The sequence below is a fragment of the Epinephelus lanceolatus genome, chromosome 23 (assembly GCF_041903045.1).
Source record: "Epinephelus lanceolatus isolate andai-2023 chromosome 23, ASM4190304v1, whole genome shotgun sequence".
NCBI classification, from domain to species: domain Eukaryota; kingdom Metazoa; phylum Chordata; class Actinopteri; order Perciformes; family Serranidae; genus Epinephelus; species Epinephelus lanceolatus.
Window position 1 is genome coordinate 6,810,333 of NC_135756.1, and position 23,973 is coordinate 6,834,305.

General features: G+C 42.0%; 1 protein-coding gene across 1 annotated transcript in view; it reads right to left on the reverse strand.

The window, feature by feature from the left end:
* Window positions 1-23,973, reverse strand: part of rassf3 (Ras association domain family member 3) — a 117,349-nt gene that overhangs the window by 83,027 nt on the left and 10,349 nt on the right. The window contains exon 2 of the mRNA XM_078165249.1: window positions 13,908-14,017. Within this exon, the coding sequence (XP_078021375.1) occupies window positions 13,908-14,017 (110 nt within the window). The remainder of the gene's footprint in view (window positions 1-13,907; window positions 14,018-23,973) is intronic.

Genomic DNA, 23,973 nt, shown 5'->3' on the forward strand with positions numbered 1-23,973 from the left:
CCGCTAAACCCGCTGCTACTTCCCACTTTAACCTGAATAACAAACCAGGGCTCGGTGCTCCGGTTGGATCCAACAGGAGAGCCGGGGCTAGCTGGGAAGCTAGCGGAGGCTAACTGGCTGTGCTTCCCTCCGGTCATGCTGCGGCTAATGCTCCGCTAGCCTCACAGCTAGACCTGGTTTGTTATTCAGGTTAAAGTGGGAAGAAGCAGCGGATCTGTGGGCAGCTGAGTGAAGTGGAGCCTGAGGAGGAAGCACCGGTTAGCCCCGGTTTCACTACAGGCAGATTCACTCGCTACAGGGGCGAGGGAATAAAACCTGAACAGCCAATTAAAGTGATCTCTCTCACCGACAAGCTCCGCCACCGATTCAACATGCTCAATCAGTCAAAAAGCCGCCGACGCCGAAGTGCCAACAGTGCGGGACACACAGCAAAAACAAGGGCGACAGACGCTCACGGACGGCCTGACTTTGACCTACGGCCTGTGTCAGGGCCTTAACACATTAACAGGATTATTTTAGCCTGATAACAGCATGTTAGTCTGAATTAGTTAAGCCACGTTTAAAGAATGGGGTCCTGATTTGGTCTTGTTGGGTGGTTTGATGGATCCAGTTCATACCCCCATGTTTCAACGTTCATATAAACGTCTGAAACTTACATAAGCCCTGATCACCGCTTTTGAGACGTTTTAAAATAACCCATAAATCAGCCTTCAAACACCCCGATCAGCCCAACCCTCTGCCTAGTGACAGGTGACATAACAGACCTGAATCATGAACACAGAGCACAAAGTGAAACCATTAACTGAGACTTCAAATTGTTGCCACACGATAAAGAAAAGCCGAATTTCTTGAAGGTTGACAAGACACAAAGAAGACAAAGCAATGAAAAGAGAGCAGGCATGAATGGAAGAGGAGAATGAACAAGGAAGAGAAAAATGTTCCCACACTGGAATATGTTTTCTCAAGTTTTACAACAGTTTTCCTTCCTGCTGTGCGTTCTTGTATGAGTGTGTTTGTGAGTGTGTATTTACCATAGTGCTACCCCACCCTGGCTCTAACCAAGCCAATAGCTGTTAATGAGTGACCATAAAACCTCAGAGGGAAAACACATTAACATTCCTTCTTTATTTAAATTTACTTTTCTGACTTTTAAACACCTCACTCTGCTCTCCCTACTGAGTTTCAGTAAATCGTAAAAACCCTCATTAAAAGCAACATTTGCAAATTATCGATCGCCATTAATTCAGACTTCTGTTACTTTCCTTCTTAAAACAATGCCTCTCTAAATCCTGGTGTACACTGTGTGATTCTGGGCTGTCCCAGAAGAGGTGTTCGGGGCACGTCCCACTGGTAGGAGGCCCCGGGGCAGACCCAGAACACGCTGGAGGGATTACATATCTCATCTGGCCTGGGAACATCTTGGGGTCCCCCAGAAGGAGTTGGAAAGTGTTGCTGGGGAGAGGGACGTCTGGGGTGCTTTGCTTGGTGTGCTGCCCCCGTGACCCGGCCTCGGATAAGCGGATGAAAATGGATGGATGAATGGATAGTCCTGCATTAGCCATGAAATATATCAAATGGCGGCGTCTCCAGCGGTGAATCAGCTCCTCAAGTATTAAATTTAAATAAATGAATAATATATTTATACATACATAATGACAATCTCTGGGTCCATGATTTTGGGCAAACTAACTTTACTTGCTTACTCCTTCTTTCGTCAAGCACAGCTGGTTGCTAGCGGAAAGGAACGCCAACGACTCGAGGTGAGAACAACTGGTGACGCAACCAGGAAATCCTCCACAAACCAGAACGTCCCATTTCGGAGACCGTTCGGTTTGGCTGATGCGTTCTTCAAAAGGACGCGGCTGACGTCGACCGAGAAGGCCGTGTCCTTCAAAGGCTGCAGCCCCTCAATTGAGGCACAGCTTATGTGTTAGCCGTGTGATATTTTAGCGACCTGTCCAGGGTGTACCCTGCCTTTAACCTAATGTCAGCTGGGATAGACTCCAGGATAAGCTGTTACGGATAATGAAAGAATGAATTCCAGCATGTAAACATGTTCTAGTAGAAGACAGGAATAATAGGTATGAACCTGAAGGTGAGCAGACTATGTTCCCTCTAAGTGCCGTACTTGAGTAAATGTGCTTAGTTCCTATCCACAACTGACTCTGACTGACTGATGTGAGTCATCTGACCCGCTGGTGTTAATGAGTCTCCATCAGAGCTGAAGAGAAAACATTCCTCTCTATCCAGACTCCATATTTACTCTGCCTCCCTCTGTCCTCTTTGTTTTCTCTCCTCTCCCTCCGCCTGTGTTTGTCTTTCCCAGCAGACAGGAAGTGGTGGACCCCATGAGCAGTTATTCTCCGTCAATCATTCACCACCGCTCCCTTGAGCCGCACCAATCACATGAGAGGAGAGGAGGACGAACTCTGACTCGTACTGACTGTACAGGGGCTCAGGTCGTAGTTATATAGACATAATGTCCAGCTCATTAATAACTCATTACTCTGTAGTAATTCATAATGTAGTGTTTCTACTGTTATTTCCTGGAGTCAGATTCCCTCAGAGCAGCGTCCTCCTCTCTTCAGGTCACAGTTCAGAAAACGTTTATTAACTGATTGATCAGGTAACAAAACTGTTATTTTCAAATGTTTTATAGAACAAAATCAAAGTAGGGGAAACTAAAAAATCACATCAAAGGTGTATTATCCCCTGTAATGGGGATAATAATGTCAAAATCTTTAACACTTTAATGTTTATGTGACCAAAAGTGACTTTTTTTTTTTATCTGATCTCAAAACTAAAACATCATAAATGACCCCGAAAGCATTTCCAGATCAACCTTGAGGCGTCACAGGGTAATTACAGGACTAAGGAAAGACAAAGAACATTTCTATGGCACATAATTAGGCACATTTCTTTGCTTTTTTTCTTGCTAAATACTGTATACTTTGAGCACTTTGGGTCTCTTAAAGGGCTCAGTCCGTTCTCATCCCCAGGTCGTCAAATACCAACATTTGATCACACCTTTTTAGTGTGTGTTATCCTTTGATTTCTTCATGAGATGCACTGGGCTTTCAGCTAAATCCAGTGTAAACCCAACCATGGCAATAGTTGACGCTGAGAGTAACTGATATAGTATAAAGAGCGAGAAAGTCGTCGTACAGCAAGAGGGAAACGAGTTTCTTAGGTTAGTGACGGCACGACCCACCCTATTCTGCCTTAAGGGGGATTTATACTTGTGCTGCAGACCCCACGCTGTAGCCTACGCATGTAGTCTAGTCACTAGTTGGCGGCAGTGGGGTTTCTGTGAAGTGCTGTAAAGTTGAGTTGATTCAAAACACACATTAAACACACATTAAACATGGCTTAATAGAGACAATTTCAAACACAAGTACACAAATCAGCTTCACTATAACTCGCAGCATTCACAAACACTTGTCTTTATCTGGACACATTTTCCCCATAAATACAACATGCTAAAGTTATTAGCACAAGCCTATGGCATTTTACATTGTATAAATTAGCCTAGCAGCTAGCAGACTTTTCCTCTTCCCATATGAAGCCAGGGACAACAGCAACATTTAACAAAAGTAACGTTACAAAATCTGGCTCCATTACAACTCACAAGGTTCACTGACAAAACAACTGTCTTATACTAAACACATTTTCCAAACAAATACAACATGCTAACGTTATTAGCACAAGCCTATGGCATTTTACATTGTATAAATTAGCCTAGCAGCTAGCGGACTTTTCCTCTTCTCATATGAAGCCAGGGACAACAGCAACATTTAATAAAAGTAACATTACAAAATTCAGCTCTATTACAACTCACAAGGTTCACTGACAAAACAACTGTCTTATACTAAACACATTTGCCAAACAAATATAACATGCTAAAGTGAGAGCATGTAAATCACTGATGTAAATCAAGACTTCTGCTGTTCAAAGAAAATGTCAAAGGTATAAAAACACGACTAGACTTATACCTGTAGGGATGAATTTAGTTCTTAATTAAAAAACAATGTTTTTTTTAAAGTTTCATGATGACCTATAATACTTGACACAAGAATGATCTGATCTACAGAACACAAATTAAAGAAGACAGAGTCCAAGCATTCTTGTGTCCATGTTTCAGGCCAGCTGATTGAACTGCTGATTATATTGGTCAGTCAGTACTGTAGTTAAATAAAGACTCTGAGATTTGTCTCTGTACTGACACTAACAAGGTCTGACGGCCCAGATTCATGTCAAACTTCAAATGTGTCTGTCTCTGGTGTTCAGTGAAAGGATGTTGTAGCTGTTCTAAGCATGATTGTATGACATTAAGAAAATTATGTACTGGAACTTATGCATTGTGCTTTATTTAAGGGCCAGTAAAAGATTCATAATGCAGCTAATTCAATACATTTGGTACAGACAAAATATACAGCCTGTTACACAGTTAGGGTAAATGAGAGGCTGATGGTAAGTGATTGTTTATTTCTTGGTGTCATACATAGACAGTATAAAGAAGTGGACGTAGCTACTGTGATGTCACCCATTGATTTGTGGAGTGAAGTTTTGAGGCCTCGAGTTTGACATTTACATCGTCGCTTTCTTGGGTCTTTGGAGCCATAAGTTTGGACAAGAAGGTGGAGCTGCAGAGGATACACATGCCTATGCCTCTATCCTGACTGACAGGTCACCGTGGTAGTGACTTGTAGGTAATAAATCAAGTGAGAAGTAGGGACATTTTCTTAAAGACTTCTGTACAATCTGACATCTTTCAACCAATGGAGTTGCCCCCTGCTGGCCATTAGAAGCAATGCAGGTTCAAGGCACTTAGACACTGGCTCAATTTTCAGCCCCTTAAGCCCCGTTTCCACCGAGCAGTGCGGTTCAGTTCAGTTCGCTTTTTTTCTATTTCCACTGTGAAAAGTTGTGGATGGTACCAATGGAACCGTTCCGTACCGTCCCCATGTTTGGTCCCCCCTCTGTTGGGGTACCTAGCACACAGATCTGGTACTAAAAGGTGGAGCTGTGAACACTGCAGTCTGATTGGTCAGTAGAGGACGGTCACTCTGCTCAGGGCTGAGTTGTGTCTGGTTTTGAGGCTCATGTAACCACTGTTCATACTGTGGAGAGTTTTATTAGTAAACTGTAACTATAAAATGAAAGGATGTTTTGCTGCCTCTCACAGCAGCTGGAGTCTGAGAAAAAATAACTTCATTCACTGGGCCGACTAACGGCAACTTTTAAGGTGGAACGTTAACTTGTAATGTTACTCAATGCGTGAGTTGATGATGTGAATCAATCAACACACCTTAAATTTCACTGTGACAACTTTGACCATCACTTTAGTTTTTATATGACATACACTTTTGGTAACGAGTGGATCTTCAAGTGTTTATATATTAATTTTGACCGGATTATGTGAACTGCATATATTTTAATCCTCATTTGGAGAAAAAAACTTGTCGTGGAGCGTCGTTCCTGTGGGCTAAAGCAACACTAAACCCCTGAGCTTGCCTAAGAAGGACTAACTGCACAAACCCTCTATTTTTAAATATCCCACGGAGAGAGATTCTCACTGCAGCCTGTTCTATTTTGATCTGAAAATGTCGGCATGCAGCCTCGTTCTGTGGACGATAAACTGGACGGAGCAGAGAGTGACAACAACCCCGCCCACATTTAAGAGGACTGTTTGTGGTGGAAACCCTAGGCCCGTTTCCACTGAAGAAGTTCCTGGTACTATTTGGGGGGCAGGAACTACTACAGGAACGTCCTCTCACTCGGCCCTCTCAACCGCCGTGTCTCCACTGAGAGAGCGGAGTACGAGGAAGGTTCCTGTAAAGTTATGGGCTCTGGATGTGACGTAATCGTTGCATGACCATTTACCGGGGAGACGAAGGGACGCCATTAGCTGTTAGCCATTAGCGGTGTCTGTAATAACTCATTAAATGGCCCGTGAAAAAAAAAAATTTTGCCAGCGGATGTCTTAGTTACAACATGACTGAGCTAACTGGAGTAGTTTCATGTCGTATCCGACAACGGGAGGCTTTTAAGAGATGACATCCTGATGTTAGCTTTGCTGCTGTTAGCTGTCCCTGTCAGCAGCAGCCACTGATGCTTTCTAGACATCATCATTTCCCATAACTGAATAAATACCACACATAGCAACACAAAACTGCTTTACTAGCTCAATCATGTTGTAACTAAGATATCCGCTGGAAAAAATATTTTTTTCACGGGCCATTTAGTGAGTTTTTTTACATGGCGGCGGAAGCTATATGAACGAGCTAACCCTCGTCTGCTGAGTTTTAAAAATGCCGGCTATTTTGTTGCTTTCTGTTGTTGTCACATCCCTCCTTGAGTATATCCAATCAGCACTAGGTAATCCCCAAGCCCCAGCCAGGAGTCTTTCGGGGCCGTTCTGATTACCTGTGGGGGACTTGTTTAGCCCCTGTAAAAGTTCCGGAACTCTGTCCCTCGGGGGTGGTTCCTGCGGTGGAGACACGCACCAACGGCCCCAGCCCTGTAAAATTACTCCGAAGTTCCTGCGGTGGAAACGGGCCTACTAGGGTCTAGGTACCATGTCTGAAGGGTTACTTTTGGATCTAAAGGTACCATACCTAAAGTGTTTCGTAGAAACGGGGCTTTAGATAACCCCTTGGTACCAGCACAGGGCTTTGCAGCCAATTTTACAGAGTAGCCAAACAGTGGAATTACAACTTTTGGTTCCGTTATGTGACGCCATTGGGCCCAAAAGACTTCCCTCGAATTACATTAGGAAAGAGATTTCTGTGAATCAGTGGATTTTTTGAGCGTCACAGCCCCATGAAATGACTCATTTAACTATCAGGGTTTGATCCATTCGTACCGATAACATTCCTAAAATCTAGAAGCTGCACGATTAATTTGATCCCCATTCAAGTAAGCGAAGGGCTAAACCAGGTAGCCACTTGGCTGGCGGAAGTCTCTAGTGCACTTGCTTTATGGGCTCAATGATGCGGAAGATCGGGGTACTTTCATCCCGTGGAAATCCAGCTATATTTGGCTTCATGAGCCACTGAACTAATTTCATAGGAATGAACGGGGCCCCGCCTCCAACGCTGTGTCCAGTTCCATTTATACATCCATGCTTGGTACCTACTAACCTATTTCTCCTGGTCGCCAACACAAACACAGTCACACTCACTGGAGGACTTCCCTGCACTAGTATTACATTCTAGCAGAGTAAATACCTCCACGCTTTGGCTGACTGCCCTGTGAGATCACTGTCACTATGATATCTGACACACGTGTGTGTGTGTGTGTGTGTGTGTGTAAATCAGTTAGCACCCATGTACCAAAGAGAGCACTCCTGATTCTGTGAAGTTACTTAAAGCATGAAGAACTAAACTCCACCCAACATGTCTATAGACACAGTGGATCCACAGCAAAACCAACAACTCAGTGATTCACTGACTCACATCCAAACCACTATAAGAACACGTATTAAAAGTCAATTTCACAGAAACACTTCAAAGACTTCATGAAACAACCAACGCACCCAGGGTACCTTGTGCGTCAACTCTCAGCGTGGGAAGCCCATGACCAAACGTTGACATGTGTTGTCCTTGTCTGTGGAAATAACATTGGAATTCCTAATTTGGGTGGTGTTCCCCTATAAGTGCTTTGTGCTAAATGCTAACAATAGCATGCTAACATGCTCACAATGACAACATGCTGATGTTCAGTATGTATAAAGTTTACAATCCTTCCCGTCTTGGTTTAGCTTGTTAGCACGCTACAAGTTGCTAAATAGCGGCAAACACAAAGTAGCCTACAGATGAGGCTGATTGAAACGTCGTTAGTTCACCAAAGTATTGATCAAATCTGACCTTAACGCATACAGAAATGCACAATCACACAGACACACACACTCCAGGAAAAATCCATCACTTTCTCAGAAACACATGAGAGCTTATGACTGTCTTAAGGCTGCAGATCATGTTATTATCTCTGACATCCAGTTTCGAGATGGCTTCTCCACCACAGACCACAGACAGACACAAATACAGTGAGAACTGTACAGAGACAGAGTCGCCCTTTCAGATGCGTCAGCGCTTTCTCATTGAGCAGAGACACAGAGGCAGAAACAGTGTAAAAACGTCTGCAGAAAGAAGCTGATGGGAAACAATAAATAAATGAATATTCCAGCCAAATGGAAAAGAACAGGAATATTTCACCAAAACCATAAACACTTTGAAATAATACCCATGGGAAAAATAGTTTTTGGCTTCTGCAGCATCTGTTACATGAGTGCCAATGCCAGTACAAAGAGTATTACGTAAGTCTTTAAAGTGCCAAAACATGCCAGTCTGTGTTAATCTTTTTAATTTATTTTATTTGAAAAGTGAAGGTGTTGACATTTTTCCTTTGTGAACATATATAGTCTACAAACATCTATACAGTAGCCTATATGCAAACAGACAGACATACTGACATGTCCGTGGGAAGACTCGACAGTTCTCTGCCCACATGTCCTTCAGAAACATCTGCACACACACACACACACACTCTGACCCCATCCAGCTGCAAACACACCAAAAATGTCTTTTTCTGAAATAACTGACACGACCTGAAACCCCACAGCACTGTACTCAGCACTACTCAGCACTGTCAGTGTGTGTGTGTGTGTGTGAGTGTGTGATCAGCACTGGTTTGAAATGTGCTGAGCTACAAAACCACACCAGTGTTGACGAGCGCTGGAGACAAACCCCATCTGCACTCAGTGACGACTGGAAATATTAAAACTGGTCGTACTGGCAGATGAGATGTAAACACTGGGGGGTAAAAGTTGGCATGGTGAGGGGGGCCACAGTCGTAGTATTTCAGTTTGGGTTGAAGAAATGTGAGATGGTAACGCACGGCCAGAGAAACATCCCCACAAAGTGAAACAGCAACTGCTTAACATGACAAAAACTCATATTGATTGGGGTAAACCAAAATCTGTGGTCTGTCAATTTTCCATCTGTGTAAAAATTAAGGTCCTGAGCAGAATATTCCAACAACTAATCATGAAACTAAATAAAATAGTTTGGATATTTTTTTTATCTGCCAAGGGTGATTCCCAGTGATTTTGGTGATTCAATGACAAAGCATTTCAAAAACAGCTGGCCAGATTTCCACAAAACCAAAGGATGAATCCAAATAATTTAATAACCCCTGGACCTTATCTTTATTGTCAGTAACATGCCAAATACGTGTCCAAATCTATGAGGTGCAGGCGTTATCATACAAAGTTCATTTCTGTGGAAAGTTGTAATGTCCCAAGATGAAGTGAGTGCAGTTTAAGTGGCAATTCTTTCAAAATGAGAATGAATATTGGCACAATTTTGGTAGTTTCAACCCTTAAAATATCAGCAACAGCTTAAAAGAAACTGAACAAAGTGTCATTGCTCTGGCTTTGACCCCAAAACCACAAATTAGAAAAAGGGAGGTCAGTTTGGCCTAATTGCTTGCTAATGCTAGCAAGGCCTAATGCTAATTTGCTTTAGTTAGCCCAACAACCATTAACCGTTAACTAACAATTTAATTAACAAACAACAAACCCACAAAATCAAGTGAAATACAAGATGTTCTTCCCGTTTAATCCAGCGCTCCATTGACTCAGTAAGCCATGTCAAAGCGCTGTCCATTTAGAAGTAGTTAAATTTAATGTTGCGTTATGTAAACATCTGCCTTTTATTTTATTGTCTGTTGGCTTTGCTGACAGACTGTCGGCTAGCTGTGTTAACATGTGGAAACATGGTGCCCACCCTCTGGTCTACACTGTTTAGCTAACCGCTCTACACTGAGCACCAGCCGGGTCTGGCAGAAGCTAGCTAGTGACGCTACCACTAGAAATGCCATCTCAAGCCATGGTGACGGGATGGCGGTGCTGCTGAAACAGTGCACCGACCCCCTGCTCTCCCCCTCGGCTAACCCTGCGAGTAAGCAGCTTAATATTGAGCTGCAAACCCTCATTAGCATTGATGTTAGCACCTCTTGCCATGCTGATGCTGCTACCTGTGCTAAAAAAGCACAGTTAATAATGCTAACAATGCAAATGCTAACTGAATAGTGGTAACATTAACGTTCCTAATCAGAGACAATATTAGAGATACTGTGTAATTAAGTAATCTGCGGAGCTAAAGGAGGGAGTATTGTTTCAATTTGACCGCTAGCAGTTTCCCTCTGATTCCAGTCTTTGTGCTAAGCTAGGCTAAACACAACCTGAACCAATGATATCTCTGTGTTTACACACACAAAAATATGTTTCTTAGGTGTTTTTCCCAAAATGTCGAATTGTTCTTTTAAGGTTTCAGTCATAAGGTAAAGACTGAAATAAAAAATATATATTTTCCAAGTTTTAATCCTGTGTCCCTGTGTTAGCATAGCTCTTCATTTATTAGGCCTACATGTAAAATTCAAATTCCCTCTGTTTTCTCTTCTCGTGAAACTGTTTATATGTTTGTTGAATCATCTTAAACTTGTATACATAAACATATGTAATCAAATGTGATTTGGGGCAACTAGCAAACCCTGTCCGCTACATAAAACCACATCTGACTGTTGGTGCATGGATCAAAGTAGCTAGCAGAGTGATATCAGAGCAGGAGGTGTGTGTTTAGGTGAAAAGTAATACATTTTTTAAAACAAAAAACTCACAAGTATCATGATTAAAATGCGTGTAAGTGTGTAACACATAATGTGACTGTTTCCTGTAAGTGAAATTACTCTGGATGGCTGCACTAGAATGCTCACACACACACGGTAGAGAGATAAAGTTGTGTAATATTATAATACAGTCTAGTGTGGATTGTACAAACACTCTAACATGAACCAGACCTCCTACACACCCAGCTGTCTTCTAGGAATCACACACACACTACCATTCCTGGTGAGTGATGCATTATGGGCGTGCGCACCGACTTGGGGTCCAACATTTGAACGCAGCACAATGGAATTTAAAAACACATTAAAACATATGTTCAGACTCATATCGTCATCTCATCATGTCACATTCATCACACATTTCATCATCATTTAATCTGCTGATTATTTTCTTGATTAATCGTTTGTGGTTTCCTTGAATCAGCTGTTTAAAACCCAAAAATGATTCATTTACTATCACATGTCAAAGCAACAAACTTCAGCAACTGAAAAGCTGAAAGAAACAAATCTTTTTGCTTAAAATGAGTTTTAGAAAAGTGTGTGTGTTAAAAGTGTTTTGCTCACTGTTTTATATATGTGCTGCAGGAAAAGCCCAGTTCATGTGCGGTGGACATTATTGTGAAGATGACACAGAGAATGCTTCACAGTTATTCTAATAATTTTGGCTGCACACAGCCTGAACTGCTGGCCAAGGAGGGATAAAAGCAAAACCACAGACTTCATCAGCAGGCAAAGCGTTTGACAACAGTGTGCTCTTGTGGTGATGCACTGTACTACAACAAAGCTTGCCTGAGTTGTCAAAAATATAAATGGTGAGTGTGAGATTTAAAGTGATCCTGAACCTGGGTCAACCATAAATATCACATCTCATAATACAGCAAAATACAAAGGTTGATACTGACCCAAAAGAAGTGATTTTGCAAAATTATTCACTGTTAATGTATATAGGCCTATATAGGTATAGTTGATCTTTTCAACATCAGATGCCAAGCTCTATAATTAAATGTTAATCTCAATGCATAGCCAACATGGATGAGAAGTCCTTAAAGTGGAAGTTTGAGCATCGACTCCATCTGTCAAGGAAGATCATGTGATATCACTGAAAGCTCAACTCCTAAATGGACCCTATGGTCAAATACTGTTTAAATACGACTATCACTCAGATGTTTATGGGGGTTTAAAAGGCTCGAAGACAGTATTTTGAGCAGAGATGGGGGACTCCAGTCACACTCAAGTCGCAAGTTTGTGGACTTGGTACTTGCTTGACTAACACTGATGAATTTTTCAACTTGACTTTGACTTGGTATTCATGACTTGAGACAGTTAACTGAAAATGACTTCAGTTTTTATTAAGTATTTGCATTTTTCAGATTACTGAGAATTTACATTTTGTTTTCGAAACATATTTAAGTGATTCCAGTGCAATGCCTGCAAACCTGGCAACCTACTACGGCACGGCAAACCAGCAGAGGCTAACGCACGAGGCGGCTATCATGGAGGAGGCTAGTCCAAAGATAATAAAATTTGAGATTCAAGGATTATGTTGTCAATGACGATAGTAAGAGGAGAGCGATAAGTAAGGTCTGCAGCTCAAAAATCAGTGACTAGACAAACACAACATCCAGCTTCACCCGTCACTACAAAACCTACAAAGAAAAGAACACAAGCATGTCTTTTAGCTAACACATTAGCTTATTGGCTGGTCAGACATTAGCTACTAAACTAATGTCTAGTTTTGACGATGATTTCAGAGCCCTGCTTGTTTTAATTTAGAACATAGACTGTATAATAAAGATACAAATACAAACAACATAACAGCTCCCAAGAAATGAAACCAAAACATCAGATCGACCCCTGGTGGCTGGTATAGGTCAAAACCTCGCCCCCTCCATGTTAGCAGGTGGGACATGAACTGAAAGTACACTTCAAATAATTTTTTCCCAAAGATGGTTTCTGTCATTTTGGGTAGTTCTTATCACACTGCTGTTTGTTCAAATGTTTTGCTGCTATAAAAAGGGGGTGTGGCGTCATGATTGACCGCTCCTTGTGCCAAGCGATGTGCTACCAATTGGTCAGATGGGTGTTTGGGAGGGAACTCGAGCCCGTGGAGATGACGACTGTGCAGACTCTGGCTCCAAATGATGTCAACATGACAGCTGCTGTATCTGGAATATTTAGGATTCATTTTTGTAAAGTGGGAGGAAGTGGAGATGTGTCGTCCATCTTTATATAGCCTACAGTCGGTGACTTCGACGGCTTGTTATTGCCACTAAATGTCAAACAGTAAGATGTATGAGGTGTAAGCAGGCTGCAACAGTTAATGCTTTTAGCTGATTTAAAAGTAGAATCTGAAGAAGTCAGAATTCAACAAATGTTGATATCTGTGAATTATGTTAGATTTTGACTTATGTTTGACTTGTACACAAAGGTGGCATTGTATGTATGTATAGGTGTAGGTAATATGATATGTTTTGGATTGAGTGGATTGTAAAAAAGTGGAATCTGAGGTAGATCATCAGGATTTAATGCGATTTGACTTGTGACTTGCTTGAGTCATAGCAGGGACTCCACTTGTGTGATTCTCACCACAGTAACTTGGGACTTGCACGTGCTTGATTTACTCCCATCTCTGATTTAGAGCACCATGAGACACTAAATGTCTCCTCTCAAAGCCACGATGATGATATCAGAGAGTTATGAAAAGTATACATTCAAGTATTCAATGTAATATTTTGATTGGAAAACTGGGAGCTTCCATCAGACTTCACTGTATAGTCGTGTTCAGAGACTAATTAAGAAGTCCAGCCCCAGGGTCCACATTTCTCCTTAGTCATTAGTTCAAGGTCCACACAGTTTAATACATTCAGCGTCATTCATGCGTTTGGAGATGTTGTCGAGCTAGTTTGCTGTCTCTGTCAAGTCGCTGTCTGTTATTCGCTTCAAAGCAGGAAATGGCACTTCAAGTGAAAAACTCTGTGCCGGAAATTCACTGTCCTTATAAATAAAGTGCGTTTTTTCAAACTTGACAAGTTTGTGAGTCACTTGTGGTCCATTCAGAATGGACACGCAAACCACTTTAGGACCTGTGACCCACTAGTCAGATGCAAACAACACTTAATCTAAATAAAGTTGAACATCTAACCCTGGTTCTTCATACAACATAGAAAAGAAACAAACACGCACACACACGCGCACACACACAGTGTATTGTGTGTACTCACATGTGGCGGTGTGTTGTTGTTGAGCTGGTCCTGACTGACAGGTGAAGCTGCAGCATGACAGTCCAGTGACACTCGGTCCCGACAGGCAGCGTGACACGCGTACTTACAACCTGCAGAGACATGACATGAATTCATGGAGTCATTAATTGATTCACTGATTATAAAATAAGTAAAGGAAAGGCAGGAAAAGGTTTATCTTAAGGTTACCTGTGTGAAGTAAAATTGTAAGATAAGTGCAGGTGTGCATGGAAACATGAATGTGTCTGTAACGTATATGCAAATAATCCTCTGATATCGACTGAACGTCAGGTGTGGCCAGAGTTCCCGTTTGGAAATGAAAACCAACGACATGCAAAATCTGACATGAGCAAAATATGAAGGAGGGAAATTTTTCAGAACAAGGTCACTCAGGATTTGACCTAAGTAAGACTTCAAATGTGACCATTGTCTCTGTAAAAAAAAGTAGTAAATAACTCCACTTAAGTTTTTCTCCAGACACACACACACAGTCATGTTTCTATCACTTCAGAGGACATTACATTAGAGTCAAGATTCAAGAAGTTTTATTGTCATATGCACATTAAAAAGTCAATGGTTTAATGAAATTTCTAATTGCGAGTCTCCCTTCACACAAAACGATAATAAAATCAGAAGTTAGATTTTGAGATAAATAAATAAATACATGAATCAGCAGAAACAAAGAACTAGGTTAAAAACTAAAATTGAAGTCTTCAGCCGAAAATGTAATCATTTATGTCATGGTGACTTGTGCTTTGTCCCTAAAAGTAAGGCGAGTCCCCACAAGTTCACTATGTAATTTAGGTCCCCACAATGTGAGTAATACTTACTCGTCCACACACACACATGCACACACACTGAACCTTCAGGATCGGCCAGAATCCAGCAGAACCACGAAGAACCGAAACAATGAAGAGAGCGTGTTCCCTACCTGGCGACCTCTTTTTCACGTGCTGTCCGACTTTATCCGACAGTTTGCACATGGCTGCTCCCATATCCCATCTTCATCTTACATACATCCTCCACACACACACACACAAACACACACACACAGGAGTAAATCACACATACACTCTCTCTTCTCTCCCTGCAGTCTTTCTCAGTGTGTCTCGGTCGTGTTCTGCTCTACGCTCAGACCCTATCACTTCAGATGCTGATTTGCGTTGAGCTGCCGCTCTCTCTGTTTCCCTGTCTGTGTGTTGTTGTGCTGAGTTGGTGATTTAACAGTCAAATGGAGGCCACAGTGTGATGGACACACAGACAGGCAGAGAGGAGGGGTGGGGGTGGTGGTGGTGGTGGTGGTGGTGGCGCTGCTGCTGCTGGTGGATGTAGGACTGCTGACTCAGTCATCCACAGTCACTCTCTCTTTCTCCTCTCCGCTCTGTTTCTCTTTGCTCTCTTACGTAGCTTGTTATGACTGCTGTGTCTCCCCATTTTCCTGCTGTGACTCTGCCTCCATTCATCCATTCACCACATCATCCTTTTGACTATAAGGTTGATCCGCAGAGGAAGAGCGGAAGAGACTTATCCATCCATCAGCCCATCAGTGTAAACATCCATCCATCCATTTATCCATCCATCTATTTCCATAAAGAAAATAAACTCCACTGCCACCATTTTAATGTTGTAGCTGTTCAATGCATCATCATAATATGAAACTCTGACAGCAGCCATTCTGCATAATGATGTTGTGTGTCAGACCCTACGCCATAGCCTACACACATGGCCTATGTCGTTGTGAGCATTTATACTTGTGCGGTGGTGTGTCTGTGTCACTCTGCAGTTACACCTCCAAAACACTAGTTGGCAGCGGAGGTTTCTGTGAAGTGCTGTAAAGTTTAGTTGATTCAAAACACACATTAAACACACATTAAACACACATTAAACATGGCTTAATAGAGACAATTTCAAACACAAGTACACAAATCAGCTTCACTATAACTCGCAGCATTCACAGACAAACACTTGTCTTTATCTGGACACATTTTCCCCACAAATACAACACGCTAATGTTTTTAGCACAAGCCTATGGCATTTTACATTGTATAAATTAGCCTAGCAGCTAGCAGACTTTTTCTCTACTCATATGAAGCCAGGAACAACAGCAACATTTAACAAAGGTAACGTTTCAAAATTCAGCTCCATTACAGCTCACAAGGTTCACTGACAAAACAGCTGTCTTATACTAAACATGTTTTCCAAACAAATACAACATGCTAATGTTATTAGCACAAGCCTATGGCATTTTACATTGTATAAATTAGCCTAGCAGCTAGCAGACTTTTCCTCTACTCATATGAAGCCAGGGACAACAGCAACATTTAACAAAGGTAACGTTACAAAATTCGGCTCCATTACAACTCACAAGGTTCACTGACAAAACAACTGTCTTATACTAAATATGTTTTCCAAACAAATACAACATGCTAACGTTATTAGCACAAGCCTACGGCATTTTACATTGTATAAATTAGCCTAGCAGCTAGTGGACTTTTCCTCTACTCATATGAAGCCAGGGACAACAGCAACATTTAACAAAGGTAACGTTACAAAATTCGGCTCCATTACAGTTCACAAGATTCACTGACAAAACAACTGTCTTATACTAAACATGTTTTCCAAACAAATACAACATGCTAACATTATTAGCACAAGCCTATGGCATTTTACATTGTATAAATTAGCCTAGCAACAAGCAGAGATTTCCTCTGCTCATATGAAGCCAGGATAAATCACGACCAAGACTTAAAATGCTATTTTTGTGGAGGCTTTATTGTCTACATAATTTATTGTTTCTTATCTGTGAAATTAAAGTAAATAAAAACTTTGTTTCCACTGAGGGAAATGGTTTCAGCTTACAGAAATGGACAGGAGGTCTGCGTCACTGTGACGTGTAGTTACATTTCTGGGCAGGTGCTAGCAGACTAAAGCGTAGGGTACAGCGTCGATTCAACACAGAAGTATAAATCCCGCATTAGTACTTTGACTTAGATTAAAGTGGACCCATCTGATGCTCAAACGTGCAGGTTTTTCTTCTGTTACATGAACACTGCGTCATGGCTCTGATAACATAAGTAATGTTTCCATCAATAAAATAAGTGCTCTGTTTCATCCCTTCTTTCTGCTGCTTTCCTCTCCTTCATTTCCCTCTGTTCTTCCTCTCTGTCTCCCCCGTCCTCTCCCTCCCTCTCGCTCTCTGCTGTCTCAGGGATAAAAGCTTTTTCCAGACGCCAACAATCGATCAGACTCAATCAGTCCGACACACAAACTCTTTAACCTCCTATGCTTTCACTGTAGAGGCAAGAATCATGGAACACAGTACATACAGCTGCTGGACTATAAATGTAGAAAGAGTCTCCAAGGTTTTGAGGAGGGGGCCACTTTATGTGTTTTGATTGTCAGTGATGTGATTCACAGGTAAATGTATGAAACTTAATAAAGCGATTGATATGAAATTAGCGATAAATCAGTCATCAAATATAGAAATTTCTTAAAAATCTTATTAATATCTTTATTTAAAATATCCATAATCTCTTTAAGTTACCAGATCTTTAGGTAAATTATCAGCAGTGTGTATAAAGATTAAATCATAAGAATCACCTTGCAATAATATCTAGTTTTCTGCATTTAACTAATTTGTTTCGTGTATGAAACTATCCGTACAAGAGGGGGTACAGCACCAGTCCCAGTCCCAGGCTCTTATTGTGAAACTCAGCAGAGGTCAAAGGTCAGAAATCACAAACTGAACTCAATAGCTTTTTTCCCCTGTGTGTGAAACTTTTTTTTTTTCTCAGCGCAGGCTCTCTCATCAGGTCTGTGTGTGCACAGAGAAGCACAATGAGCCTTCAGCTCCTCTCACAATCACCTGCTGAAACACACACTCCGTCCCACCATCCCGCCCAGAGGTCAAAGGTCAAATCAGCTAATGCCGAGGACCACGAAAGGTAGCAGGGATTCAGAGTTTGGCTCAAAGAAAAAAGAGTGGGCAGGATATCTGAGGTAAAAAAGTTTAAAACCGTGCAGTCTGTCAACATGAGGAAAATGTGTTGTTCTAGATGAATGACTTATGATGACAGGAAGTGCCAGTTTGAGTAACAGATCCATGTCAAAATCAGGCGCTTGGGTAGTGACAACGAAAAAAGGTCTGAAAAACATCAGAAAATGTAAACTGTGATTACTTAAAAACCACACTAGATATCAAAATGCCGGCTTAGTCCAGTAAAGTCCAGAGTCTTGTGAGATGTTTAAAGTTTGAATCATTTTTCTACATCCAAGTATGGCGATTTGGTGTGGCCTGAGGAGTGATTATACGTTGATTTCTTGACAATCTCCAATCACTTTGAATGGGAAATTTAACATTTGTTTGCGAATTTCGTAAAAACTGCTTGGTGAATCTCTCAGAAAAGTCATAGCATGTATTTTTTGCCAATGTGTTGGCAACACGGCAGGACGAGTTTTGTGGCGAAATGTATATGGAAGATGAAGATTAAGAATAAGAAAATAAAGGCAAGGAATAGTAACAGGTTGTGCCCATGTTGCACAGCAGGCCGCCCTGATTAATCAGAAAATAAAGTAAAATTCGGAGATTCCAGCTTCTTAAATGTGAATATTTTCCTGTTTCTTTTCTCCTCTATGACCGTTAACTGATTACCTTTGGGTTGTGGACACAACAAGACATTTGAGGTGACATCTTGGGCTTTGGGAAACACTGCTTGACAGTTTGCACCATTTTCTGACATTTTATAGATCAGATAACTAATCGATCATTTGAGAAAATAACTGATAGATTATGCGATGTTTTATCAATATCGTTTATATGTTGTTGCTACCATTATTTATCATGCTTTTTTGTAAATACAGCAGAGATTATTGGCTGCAAATGCCTGTACAGTAGTGAGGAGCCATTGACAGGTGTGTGTGCGTGTGTGTGTGTGTGTGTATGTAGACAGGTGTTTGCTGAATACAGCCGCCATCTGTTCTTTTCTGTTTCTTTATTTTATTCTTTCTTTTGTCGTTTTGTTTCTACACGTTCAAACACGCCTTCAGGTGTTTTATCATGTGATGGAACTCAAGCTGGTGAGAATAAAAAGAGTTATCATATTACACACACACACACACACACACACACACACACACACGGTACAGTCGTCACAGCCAATATAACGCACTTACTAAATAGCTGCAGACACAATGCATGCGACACTTTAGACCCTGAATACAACTGCAGGTTTTGTGTGCATTCTCATTTTCATAAAATCTATTAAAGCAGAAGTTCCGTTTTAACAAGGGTTAAAGTCAAAGTGAACATGTTAATAACAAGTTAAAGCAAATTCTCGTTAACGCCACATATGTTGTGAAAGTATGACCCTCGGCCCACCCCGTAGTTTGGAAAATCAGGAAGCGATGCAGCAGTAACACTGTGGATGGCGAGCAGAGACAAACCTCCGTGAGCAGACATGGATAAAGAAAGGCACCTTACTGATGTAAAGTTCAGCGTCAAAGCCAAAAGGTTCTCTCAACAGGACCAAAGTTATTTGCATTTACTGTTGATGTGATTTGAGTTACCAAAAAAAAACGTGCGATTAATTTGAGATTAATCGCGGTTAAATATTTGAATCGATTGACAGCCCTGCTTTAAACCTGTTTTTCATTTGTGGTTTTAATATTCCGTCTCTACATGTGATATTTTCTGTTCGAGTTCAGCTCAGTTTACGCTACACAGCCTCGTCTCTTGGTCTCTTAGTTTCCACGCACAGAAAGTGAAACGAATAAAGGGAAAATTCGCTCTAATCTGCCACACTCTCAGGACTCACCGGAGCTCCTCCACAACACACTGACTTCCAGTCGTCCGGAGCGTCGCATCACTTTTGGAAAGCGGTAGAAAAATCCCGACACTCTCCTCAAAGTTTTGCCAAAGTTTTTGGCAAAGCCCATTCTGCTCACACACACACACACACACACACACACACACACATACACACTGGTCCAGATGTTTGATTTAAATCCAGAGATAAGTCCATGTAAATCCCAAATCATCCTTGACTGTCCCCCATGATGTGTCTCTGTCTGTGCTCAGGTCTGATCTGGTCCCTCCCCTCACACACACTCTGACCCCCGTCTGCCTGCTGGCCCCTGTTTGTTCAGTCGCTGTCACAGTTTGGCTCCAAAAGAGACAAGATATAATCATCTGTGGCAGCTGATGACACACACACACACACACACACACACACACACACACACACACACACACACACTGTAGGCTGCTTCATTATTTGACACAGTGGTTCAAAATGAGCCTCCGTCCTCTGTCCACTCTAGAAAATAATCCACTGGTTCAACTTTAAAAAATTAAGGAAAGCTTTGCTAACTGTCCCTGTCAGCTGCAGCCACTGATGCTTTCTAGACATCGTGATTTCCCATAACTGAATAAATACCACACATAGCAACACAAAACTGCTTTGCTAGCTCAATCATGTTGTAACTAAGATATCCGCTGGAAAAAATATTTTAGTCATGCAAAGTTTATTGAGTTATTACCTTATTTTTATACAGTCTGTGGTTATTACAGACACTGCTAATGGCTAACGTTAACAGCAGCGTTAACAGCAACGGTTAGCCCAGCTAATCTACGATGTTATTATTGTTATTTACAAAACGTGCACACAGAAATAGTAACGTTTGTTCAATCATTGTGTTTATAGACTTAACAAACATCAGATTAGTCTACACGGTGATATAGTGACGTGAAAAATGTGATATATAGCTAAACTCTGCTGGTTTTCTAGGCCCCTGAACTTCCGTTAGTCGAAAAACTCTGGGCTGTGCCTCCAGAGGTAAAGGAAGAAAAAACTGTTTTTTTTTTGGGGTTTTTTTACCGATGGATTTCTAGATTGGAGCGTAATAAACTCTCTGTTTATATGCACACACTAAACATCAGCTGGGTTTAAATTGATCTGGTTTAGGTTAAATTTTCTGAGTACACATTGGGTTGTTCTTTGTGTGGCAATATTGTATCGTCACACAGTTTCAAGTATCGATTATATAAATTATTAATAAGACAAATACAAATTCGGCACAGTGGTGCAGTGGTTAGCATTGTCGCCTCACAGCAAGAGGGTTCCTGGTTTGAACTCTGGGTGAGGGAGCCCTTCTGTGCAGAGTTTGCATGTTCTCCCTGTGTCAGCGTGGGTTTCCTCCAGGTGCTCCAGCTTCCTCCCACAGTCCAAAGACATGCAGGTTAATTGGTGACTCTAAATTGTCCGTAGGTGTGAATGTGAGTGTGAATGGTTGTCTGTCTCTATGTGTCAGCCCTGTGATAGTCTGGTGACCTGTCCAGGGTGAACCCTGCCTCTCACCCAGTGTCAGCTGGGATAGGCTTTGGGTAAATAATGTAAAAATACACTAACACTGGGTCAAAACAACCCATTCTCTTACGCCCTCTATACACTGTGCGATTTTAGCAATCTTATAAGACCATTGCATGACACACTGTGAGATGTGGATCTAATAAACTTTGGTATGATGTCAAGTTTGATGTGTGGAGATTGTATTATGGCCGTTCACTACTGAATCGCAGGTTACGACATATGTCAATATGCAACGTCATCAGCGTGCACCGCATCGGCGTCCGTCTTCCATCTCCGCCACCACAGGTAGCTTGCTCACCTGGAAGTTGCAGTTCCTCCGCAGTTTCCTTCCATGCAGCATCTTTTTTCTCGCGGTCACGAGGCGGCTTCTGCTGCCACAGCTCCACTGAACTTTCCTCTTTCTGGGAGTTTTTTGTTCGTTTGACCTCCATGGCAAGCGATCATTTGTTTGGGTTTAGCGCCTGTGTTGCGGTGACCATTGCGTCATTTCGTGCTGCATTCCTATTGGTTGATTAGTAGCCATAGGTCGTAGCAGCTGTCACACTGTGTGATAGTCATCCTAAATTGACGTTGACAATGGCCGTCCTTGAACCTGTCTCACAGCGCGACGCAAGACCACCATTTTAGAGCCATGACCAAAGATATCGCCACGTTTCTCCCACGATGGTCATATTTCGTCTGGGACAGCACAAAATCGCACAGTGTATACCGGCCATAAGGCACTGTTTCCACCCAACACTTTCAGTATGGTACATGTGGAACCAACAGTAACCCTTCATGGTACCTAGGACCTAGGTACCTGGACATGGTACCTACAGTACAGGCCAAAAGTTTGGACACACCTTCTCATTCAATGCGTTTTCTTTATTTTCATGACTATTTACATTGTAGATTCTCACTGAAGGCATCAAAACTATGAATGAACACATGTGGAGTTATGTACTTAACAAAAAAAGGTGAAATAACTGAAAACATGTTTTATATTCTACTTTCTTCAAAATAGCCACCCTTTGCTCTGATTACTGCTTTGCACACTCTTGGCATTCTCTCCATGAGCTTCAAGAGGTAGTCACCTGAAATGGTTTCCACTTCACAGGTGTGCCTTATCAGGGTTAATTAGTGGAATTTCTTGCTTTATCAATGGGGTTGGGACCATCAGTTGTGTTGTGCAGAAGTCAGGTTAATACACAGCCGACAGCCCTATTGGACAACTGTTAAAATTCATATTATGGCAAGAACCAATCAGCTAACTAAAGAAAAACCAGTGACCGTCATTACTTTAAGAAATGAAGGTCAGTCAGTCCGGAAAATTGCAAAAACTTTAAATGTGTCCCCAAGTGGAGTCGCAAAAACCATCAAGCGCTACAACGAAACTGGCACACATGAGGACCGACCCAGGAAAGGAAGACCAAGAGTCACCTCTGCTTCTGAGGATAAGTTCATCCGAGTCACCAGCCTCAGAAATGGCAAGTTAACAGCAGCTCAGATCAGAGACCAGATGAATGCCACACAGAGTTCTAGCAGCAGACCCATCTCTAGAACAACTGTTAAGAGGAGACTGCGCCAATCAGGCCTTCATGGTCAAATAGCTGCTAGGAAACCACTGCTAAGGAGAGGCAACAAGCAGAAGAGATTTGTTTGGGCCAAGAAACACAAGGAATGGACATTAGACCAGTGGAAATCTGTGCTTTGGTCTGATGAGTCCAAATTTGAGATCTTTGGTTCCAACCGCCGTGTCTTTGTGAGACGCAGAAAAGGTGAACGGATGGATTCCACATGCCTGGTTCCCACTGTGAAGCATGGAGGAGGAGGTGTGATGGTGTGGGGGTGTTTTGCTGGTGACACTGTTGGGGATTTATTCAAAATTGAAGGCACACTGAACCAGCATGGCTACCACAGCATCCTGCAGCGACATGCCATCCCATCCGGTTTGCGTTTAGTTGGACGATCATTTATTTTTCAACAGGACAATGACCCCAAACACACCTCCAGGCTGTGTAAGGGCTATTTGACCAAGAAGGAGAGTGATGGAGTGCTGCGGCAGATGACCTGGCCTCCACAGTCACCGGACCTGAACCCAATCGAGATGGTTTGGGGTGAGCTGGACCGCAGAGTGAAGGCAAAGGGGCCAACAAGTGCTAAACACCTCTGGGAACTCCTTCAAGACTGTTGGAAAACCATTTCAGGTGACTACCTCTTGAAGCTCATGGAGAGAATGCCAAGAGTGTGCAAAGCAGTAATCAGAGCAAAGGGTGGCTATTTTGAAGAAACTAGAATATAAAACATGTTTTCAGTTATTTCACCTTTTTTTGTTAAGTACATAACTCCACATGTGTTCATTCATAGTTTTGATGCCTTCAGTGAGAATCTACAATGTAAATAGTCATGAAAATAAAGAAAACGCATTGAATGAGAAGGTGTGTCCAAACTTTTGGCCTGTACTGTAGACCCAAGTGTTTCCACCACAAACAGTCCTCTTAAATGTGGGCGGGTTGTTGTCACTCACTGCTCCGTCCAGCACTCACTGTATTTCCTCCTTTATCAGTCTGCACCTCGTCTATCGTCCACAGAACGAGGCTGCACGCCGACATTTTCAGAACAAAATAGAACAGGCTGCAGTGAGAGTCTCTCTCCATGGGATATTTACAAATAGCAGCTTTGTGCATTTAGTCCTTCTCAGG